Genomic DNA, 9,850 nt, shown 5'->3' with positions numbered 1-9,850 from the left:
ATCAGATACCGACAACCTTAGCAACATTTACCAAACCCTAATAAAGCCATAAGTATGGAACACCCAGTACACTGGTGAAAAATTAAAACTATTTCTGCTTATCTCAATATATGCGTACCACTCTCGCAAATGTAGAAAATAATTCAGACAAATTTAAGGTTTCAAGAAGGCAAAGACCTAAAAGAACGTTGATTTTTACCAATCGTGAGGTACGTTTTTCCGATGTTTTGCTCTCCCAAAAGGAAGGATTTTTTTCCCTCAAAAACTGATGAATGTTTTAACACTTTGTAAATTATAATTTTTATAAAACATGTTTTAATTGGGAATTGATGTTTGTAGTTTGTATAAATTTTAAATCTGATTTTGGCGCTAATGGTCTCGCCGAAACTTAATGAAACTAAGGATGTTCAAAATTTTTACTTCACACTTTGACTGAGACCCAGGAAAGATAAAAATATCATAACAAGTACACGCAGTCAGGAAAATAAATCAGAATTAAGTGTTATTGTTCAATACATTACTACTGTCCTCTATTATTCGATTCAAATATACTTTGATTGTATATATACTGTTGATCTCAAAGTTACCAACTACGCATACATTGTTTGTTCCGAAAATATCGAAACTAAAATATTTGAGTGTTAGTAGACCCTTGGAAATACGGAAAAGCGTTAGAGCGATTTTAAAACGAGTCGCTAATCAAATTTGTCACTCTCGAAAACCCCTGAATACCTAATTTTAGAAAAAAAACTCCTAGTTGTTTGTATGTTATTAGGCACATATTTAATTCAAATTTAATTAAACCTACAAGACAATTTAAAAGAATAAGTTTGACCCTTTTTAATTTTTTTCCGTTGACTATTCTTCTAAGGAAAGTTGGCTCATTCGTTTTATCTTTACCCCACCAATCCGCCATTAATTTTTTTACTGTTACTTATTAGACTGTCTGCACTTTTTGCTGTTTACTTTAAAAACGTAGTTCAAAGACAATATTGTTTTCAAGGCTGCATCATTGTTGTGATCATCGTCTTTTTCTCAAACTTTTAAATAACTTACTGGACATTTATCGTGTGACAAGGATTCCAAACACTTGGCACATCTAAATAACATTAAATTATCCTTAGTTTTTTCGTATATTTTTCTCTTCAAGAAATGTAGACGTTAGTAAAACAAAAGTTTAAAATGATCATAATCTTGAAAGAAACTCAAGTTTAATAATACGTTGATTTTACAATACTGGTTGGTTGCTTAGGAATATGTGCAAAGGCCAATACTATTATAAGTTAGATGTTATTATAAATTCCATCACTTATTATTATTTGTACTGAACTAGAATCGGTTAGATTTGACGATTTTTTTCTCAGTCACTATTGATCAGAATTTTTGAAAACTGGGGAGTTCTTCAGGCTTTTAGGCCGTCGCAAAAAATAATTTATTCCCAACATTTTGCAAGTACTCGTTCCTTTTCGTCCTCAGAGGTTTTTTGACTGAAATCTGACGAAGTGACTCTGTTTACAAAGATGAGGAAGATATTTTAGAAATATGGACCCTTTGAAAGAATCCGTAAAACTAGTGGCAGAGAAGTTTAAGAAAAATGTAACGAATATCTTCAAATGTTGTCTGAAAGGCAGCTACTCCATATCGGATGGAAAATAGATGGAAGACGGAAAAGAAGTAGTAGCACGAAATAATACGAAGGAGTAGCAACCGGAAGCTCACTCACGCATTGAAAATGTTTAATCCGACGATCTGCTATCGATATACGGTTCACTTTTTTGTTACATGAAAATATGGACGCGAGAGCCTAGAAAAGTCCCTTGACTATCTGCATTAAGAACAGGCAGGCATATAATTAGAAGAAGATATTTAGAAGAAGAAGTAAAAGAAGACGATTTGCTGACCTTCCTGTCCTGATGTTCGGGTATCCATCAAAGGCGATTGTATGAACCATAAAGTATAACTAACCCATTCTAATAGATAAGTGCACCGACCATCACACAAATCAAAAACAAGCAATCGACAAGACCCTTTCGGATAGAGCCAGAAAGATTTACGGGCCTGTTTATCTGTAAACTGACTTAAAATAGATAGGGGAAGCTTGTTTCGAAACCAGAAGTGGATCTTCACAAAAGCATTATTTCTTGTGACAAAAGTGAAGGTCAGAAATCCATCTACCAGCCCACAATGAATATTGTAGGATACTCAAATACTTAGGTAAAATAATTATTAATTTTTTTTTATTTCACTTTGGAGGAAGCGAATCCAAACTTAAGTGGCCTTGAATTATGGAAATTGTGCCAACTGCAGGAATCTACCGAATAGCAGGCTCTCCTGAAAGTTTGGAAAAATAGCGAAAAAACTGTCGATTAAGACAACACTGAACATAAATTATTTTCAAACAATTCATGAAACAACAAATATTACAAACAACCAAATCTCGATTGTAAAATCATGTGCTTAAATGCTTCACTTAGCGAGTTTTGGATCGTATAGGTACTCAAATGGTTTATGTTGACTTCCATTTCCTTACCAAAACCCTTTAATTTGTATCACCATTTGAATTGAATACAGTGACCCTCAACTAAATATTGCGTTTTATGCTAATTGGTCTTAGCTGAAAGTTAATAGTTTCCAAAATCATGTTTCATAAACCAAAAGCTTAGAATCAATACCGAATGAACATAAAGCCACTGGAGTAAAACCATTCCAGCCTATTCTATTCCGACCATACACACGACCTGAAAAAATAGCGCAATTTCTGGCCATAATAATCCAGTTGGATTTTATGTTATGATCTACTTTAAGCCAACTTCATCGTCAAAACCAATTATCCCGGCTGTCAGTTTTCGTCCTGATTTTTCGGCAAATAAATCATTTAGCATTATGTCATTACGCAGGGTCCTTTAGTGGCAATGAATAATTTAATACAGACGTATCATATTTCCACCCTCAAACACACACGATACCCTGGGGAAGGAAAAGTCCAATATTTACAAATCTATTAGCTCCCAACTTGTATTATGTATGGCAAGCGACGAAAAGAAACGCAACGTTTGGAGGGTCAATCAGTAACGTTCCGTATAAAATTGTTAGATTTGTCCTATCGTATAAAAAGGTCACTTTTACTGAATTAACTTTATATTTCCATTTCAAGTCGTTCCTTCATTCTGTTTTTGATGTCTACTGTAAAAACGACTATAAAACAAATTTGTATTCTTCTGCCTGGCTTTATATAGAATCCTTAAACAAACTTTGTATCCCGATTCCCTTTAGTAACACTTCCATACTAAATAATAAATTCCTGTTTTTCGACCGCTACTGTTCCTCCCCCGTCTAAAATCGTCTATCTCAGGGGTAACACCACTTCAGGAAAATTTTCCATCAGGAACTACCGCAGCCATTGCGTCACTTTATTGCGTTTCCTTGTACTAAAACACTTCTGGTTGTTTACTTTGCGGTATTCTTCTCCCGTGTGAAGTCCTTCGACCTCTTGAAGCAATTGATATGTTTTAATTTGTCACGTGTTTGCCCGAAAGCGAAAACATACCCACACTATGTGAAAATGTAAGTTGTGACTTCAATGAAATGAAGGAAGTCGGTTTTGCAAGTTGAATAAAAAGCTGTTTTCAAAAATATTTAGAAAACTTGGGCTGCAAGTAAAATGAAAACTTCTTCTCTGCACAGCGTGAAATTATTGGATGTTTAACAGGGACTCGAACTGCTTTTTAACATGAAAATTAACCCAGACACCTGTTAGAATATACAAAATATACTTATTAGATTTTTTGGGTTTATTCCATTCACTATTTGTTGAAAGTTATTCACTATTCACTATACGTTTCCCAAAGGCCAAAGCTGCTCCATTAACAGTTACCTATGAGACGTTGACTTGCTTCCGATAACACCAAAAAAATCTGCGATTTGTTATTGATTTGTGTAATTGCCATCTAATTTTACGGGGTCACAGAATGTGTGCCTTACGTATTCGAAAACCTCTGAAGTGCTGTCGATATGACACCGTCGCATATCTAGGTCTTCCTCATGGAAGCGATACGATAGGTCTCGAAATACATCCGTATCGGAACGAACAGGTTGATGCTTCTTTGTATTTATTTTTAAACATTTACCGTTGATTAACCCTAAACAAAATTCGGAACAAGGAACGTGGATAGTCCTGTTTAAAATTGATGAACACGTGGAGACAAATTTTAGCATGACAAAAAATATGTGTTAATTTTAGCGTGCTTTCGAAAATTGAAATAGGTTTTTAAGTTTTTTTATATATTATAATAATTATAATGTACGGGCGCAGTTTTCTCATCAATATTGACCGGATCTTTTAAACTAAATACATAGATAGACGGTTTGATACAAATTTTATGTTTCCATTAAAATATCGTGAAGAGCAGGTGGGTCGCCATGAAACCAGTTTAGCATTCTTAACAAATTTCAACTTAACTCTTTCAGACTATGATTGAAGTAATTTTAATAATATATATGTAATAAATATCAAAGTTTAATGTGGTCCCCCTGGTTCGACCAAACAAAGCAAATTTTTCTTCATTTCCTCTTCTTCGAATCAACCCTGACGAGAAACTCATAGGAAACGAATTGAGGTTTTGCAACCTTAACAATATATATATTTTTCAACATATTTTATTATTTTTTATTTTTCTCGTTCTTCTTTTGTGCAATCTTCATCAATTTGATTAAGTTTTTTTGCCTCAGGTTTTACGAAAAAAACTTTACCCTTCTAACTTATTATACAATCTTTTAATTTGAGACAAATTAGAGAAAATTGAACTGGGAAAACTTTGTACGCCAAACTCGTACAACCGCTTCGATCTAGCAACCAACGGGGAATCTTTGCGTGTTTAAAATGCACCCTTCAAAAAAAATGCCAAATCTCAGCCCTCGCTAATAGTTTACATTTGGAAATGTAGCCAACCCTCGGAAACACCGAAGCTGTTAAAATTTACGGTTAAAGTAACCCAATAAAACAGTCCTGATTGAATTTGACACCCCATGGAACGCGCGCTCATTGGCCAGCTGACATTTCCCATCAGTATTTTTAGATGGCCAAATAATGCGGTTCGACTTGCTTTCATGTAAAATAACAGGGGAAAGTGAAGAGTTTCACATGCAGCAGAAATACCAGTTATTTTCAGCACAACAATCATATGTACAGTTTCATTATGGGTTTGTTTGAAGAAGGTTTTTTCAATCATACTTTGCTTAGACGGCAATGTCGGGGAAAATTTACCATTTGTTTTTAACAAAACAGAGCATTTTTTATTTAACAGTATCATATATTATAATATGCAGGGTGGTTCGGGATTATAGTACCATATGAAATAGTGCATAGGAAATTAAATTTTAAGTAATAAAGTTCCTGTAAATGTTAGCCCAGCAACGCTTCGCTGATGATCTGCAGGGTATTAAAAATGAAAAAGTTTAATTTTTAAGATTTTTTCAGCGCAGGAATTAGTATTTTAAGCATTTTCCTTTTCATTTTAAATTTTTGGTTTTGCGGTTTATTATGCCGATTATCCCCGCCTCTATGCAGCCCCTATCAGAAAAAGGTGCGAAAAATATAGAGAGATGTGCCATGTATTTTCGTATGCACGCCACTGGTTTGAATAATTTTGGTTTTTTTAGTGCGCAAAATGTAATTCAATACCTATCTCGGTTGTCACCTGCAAAACTTGGTAAAAATTCTAATGACTGATTTTACGATATTTTTTGAAATTATGTATTTTTTATCAAATTTTTCACACCCTATTAATCATAAATCACGCGCTTCCAGACTTGCAATTACAGAAACTTCTTTGCTTAGGTAAAGATAAATTGTCTATATTTTCACACGGCACTTCAATCCCGACTCGCTCTGCATAATAACTTATAATTAATAAGTCCCAGTATTCGACTGAGAATTATTCTACTTACCTAAACATCTTCAGGCCAAGGCTTATAGGAGAGGCTCATCCAGAATGATCTGAAGTAAAGAAAATGTAAGCATTCATTCTATGTTCAAAACAGTATTTAAACACTGTATCATAATTTTTTGTGAAAGAAGACTGACTTATTAAGGAGCCACAAACATTTATAAGTAAAACTTAAGAGTTTCATTTCCATAAAAATAAATTAAAATTGGAGGGTTTTTAGACAGAAACACTTTCTTATCCTCTGACATAAGATAAATTCCGAACACATTTTCTCGGTTTGATCTTTGCATTCGATTTTCTGTTTCTTTTTTCAGTTTTCACTGTAATCTGAAACAATCCAACATAACTCTTGCTTCAACGTTTGACTTTCAACACCTAGGCCTGATAACTTTTCTTCTAATAAGTTAATAAATGAACTAAACAATCGTTGCAAAAGAAATTGCTATATTAAAATGAAATCAACATATTATATTGTGATGTATATGTGATATATATATTGTGATGTAAATATGTAAGGTGATATTCATTTCAATGTATCTTACAATTCAAAAAACGATATTTCTGGAAATTTCAACTCTTTGTCCTAAGAGATGATTTTCCTTTGGCTTTAACATTAATTACTATTTTAAAAATTGTAATCTGTTTGCAATTTTTTGTATTTACTTGTTTTTAAAGATCTTTTATGACTTAGTTAATCAATATTTGTCAGAAGCTCGGAAATGTTTTTATGAAGACTGCAAGAAACCGATCCCCAATATCTTCCACTTTCAAAGCTTCTTATACAAGATGGTCGTTTAAACTCGACCTTAAAAGAAAGTCTATGAATTAATTTTTCATGCGGCTTAACATGTGTCCAAAAATGTCATCAACACCGCACGGTATGAATTTCCTTTACTATTTTAAAAATGGTAAATACATTCTCGGGAATAATACCAAGTTTGCGAGCTCTTGTTATTTCAAAATTCTCTCAGCAGTCATTGAAGTTTTCACAGATAAGTAGACATAAAGTCTAAGCTCACTTGAACCTTCTTTCATTAGAACCCTTATTCTTCAGGGATAGTTTCAGTTCAGTTCTCTTTGAAACAAGAAATGAACATTAAAATGAATAACAGATTGACACAGACAGACCTAGCAGAAAAACAATAAAAACTATACGTATTGTTGGACAATGTTTGCGTATTTGGCAAATGCAAAACTCACAAATAAGCAAATAACACGAATATCAAATAAAATTCCTTTACAAAAATAAATACAAACGCCACACCTCGATATTTAGTTCACATAGGACCACTACTGAAAGTAGTATAAAACACACTTCCTACCATCTAAGTAAGTTACATTTTACGCATTGAAAACCAAACGCACAATTCTGTCATAATTCGTCACAATATAAACATTGTATCTTGTATTAAAAAATACTTACCCCACTGAAAAGTTATTCTGATATCTGATATTTTGTCCGCAAACAACAATAAAACTTTTTGAGAAAATGTACCTTTTGAACATTCGTTTATGAGCGTATGACGTTTTAATTTGTAATTCTGGGCTTCTGTAAACTACCGTATTTAAAAATGTACACACTTTTCTTTCAGTGTTAGGAAGTTATTACGGTCTAGTAGGTAAAGGATGGTACGTATTTACGTAAGTCACGTAAAGTGCTTCTTACAACTCTAATTATGTTATATACTATTAAACAACATCATTATTGGTCAGTCGCTGTTAAGAATTTTACATAAAATGTAAGTAATATACAGAGTGCTTCATTTAACCTACGAAAAAGTCTAATAATCCGTAAACAACGCATTAGAGAAAAAATTGTGCGAAATTGAATGGGTTGTGATTAAAAAAACAAAATTAGTTTGCAGTTTAACGTCTTAGCAAGCTTCACTTTGGATTTTTTTTCACTAAATTTAAAAACAGCACATGTGATATTTGATGCTTTTAAGAATACAGGCATAAGCTTTCATTCAAACTCAATTCGTTTCATTCAATTCGAAAAATTATGACTTTCCAAATGAAAATCCTAAGTAACCCTATGATCTTTGAAATTTAGCCAACGTTAAAAAGCAGCAATTTATTAATAGAAAATTCTTATAATTTCTTGTTTTCAATGATTATGAAAATCTAAAAATGATCACACAGAATTAGCGTTGTTTGGAGACCGTTTTATTAAACATCGAAAAATGATTACCCAAATTATTACTTCAAAATGTTCTTAGATGAGTATTTTCTGGTTTTCTAATTCCCATTTCTGAAAGAAAAATACAACATTTTCTGAAATTATTCTCATGAAATTCTAAAGAGAACGAGTGAGCTTAAGCATATATATATATTGTTATGTTAGTTCTATGGTTTCATAGTGAAACAAGAAAAATACTACAAAAATATACTCAGCAGTTGCAATTCGGCCTTTGAAATCTACAAGCGTGTGTTATTTTTCCATATTTCACTAAACTTAGGAACCATTATTTATTTGAATTATCGTTTTCGTATTGTAGTTAGTCAGATCTGTATCATTAATTTGCTATTCAAAGTGGCATCGAGTATTGTAGTAACACTAATTACGCGACTGTTAGGTAACTTTGGATCACATAATTAAAATAGAATAGAGTTTCAGTAGGTAAATAATAAAATCGATTGGGAATTATGAGACGGAGCCCTGCCATTGTCAAGGAGCATTTTTGTTGTTTGTGAAGTCTGTGGCCGAGCGCGTAATCCGGATTTAAGGCGAAGACCGTCGAAGCGTTCCATTGGAACAGCAGACGAAGAACACACCCAAAGTGGATTTTTATGTATACGGTTCAAAGCGAGCAATGCCGTTTTTTTGCTGTCGGTAATGATTATCATGCAGACGATGATGTTTGGGCAGCACTTAATCTTTGAACTGGGCGAATTGCCCACAGGCGATGCAGGTTACAACGTTTTTCCAGAAGCAAAAACTTCCAGTTTTGCCGTGTTTATTTCAATATGAAAAATAATATCTATTTGATTGATTCAGGTGTTTGCTTCGTTGTCTCTAATGTAACGAATATTATTATTTTGCAGGTGGGCCTACTCGGAAGCAGAGGCGAGAGCGTACAACTTACAACAAAGACCAACTGGCCAAGCTCGAGGCCGCATTTGAAAGGAATCGATACCCCGATATCTTTACTCGGGAGGACATCGCTCTAAAAATTAGGGTACCTGAATCGCGTGTTCAGGTGAGAATGAATGCATAATGTTTGTGGAACGCAACTTAGTTAAATGTGGCCCAATTTTAAACCTAAATTCAATGGAATACACGAGAAATACCCTTGATATGTATAGCTGTATACAGGGTGATTCATCGAAAATTTGGAAACTGGAGACTACACGTCACAGGATACCAACCATTGGTGCAAGAGTGTTAAGAGTCGTAATTTTAATTCGGTTTTTTGCCATTATTCTGAAATATCTGGACTATGAATTTGAACTTATATCATGAGAGATTCTTTTGGATGACGGTTATACTTGCAACCACTATTTTCGATGTTTAAAGTCATATCTAAACCAGCAATCATTTATACATAAATTGAGTACCCATTGGTGTTTCGTATCGAAATTTCGGCCCGTTCTTGGGATAAATTAATTCGACGCAAGCTGGGTTTTAATTACCAAAAATGTGCTTAAAGCAGTTGTTCAAAGTGTCCACCATTGACACTGATGCACTTTACACAGCGCTTTGTTTTCGAGTTTAGAACAATATATTGGGATTGCCTCGATTTCGTTGGCAGCGATTTTCATTTTTTACCTCAATTCGTTATACCAACCAGTAGAATCTTTCGTTTGGGACAAAATTGAAAAATCCAGAAGATTCAAGTCCGGACTTCTGGGTGGCCAATAGTAGATGCAACTAGTAGGCACGCAACAGCCGAGAAAAATGTGCT

General features: G+C 33.7%; 1 protein-coding gene across 1 annotated transcript in view; it reads left to right on the top strand.

Annotated features, from left to right (window-relative positions):
* The window catches only part of LOC109538810 (homeobox protein OTX2), a 33,707-nt gene that overhangs the window by 11,987 nt on the left and 11,870 nt on the right, over nucleotides 1-9,850 (top strand). The window contains exons 3-4 of the mRNA XM_048665750.1: nucleotides 7,222-7,274; nucleotides 8,991-9,145. Of these exons, the coding sequence (XP_048521707.1) occupies nucleotides 7,222-7,274; nucleotides 8,991-9,145 (208 nt within the window). The remainder of the gene's footprint in view (nucleotides 1-7,221; nucleotides 7,275-8,990; nucleotides 9,146-9,850) is intronic.

This window comes from Dendroctonus ponderosae, unplaced genomic scaffold (genome assembly GCF_020466585.1).
Source record: "Dendroctonus ponderosae isolate FM_Combo_2020 unplaced genomic scaffold, Dpon_F_20191213v2 Dpon_F_20191213_4, whole genome shotgun sequence".
NCBI classification, from domain to species: domain Eukaryota; kingdom Metazoa; phylum Arthropoda; class Insecta; order Coleoptera; family Curculionidae; genus Dendroctonus; species Dendroctonus ponderosae.
This window is presented reverse-complemented; position numbering and strand designations above follow the sequence as displayed.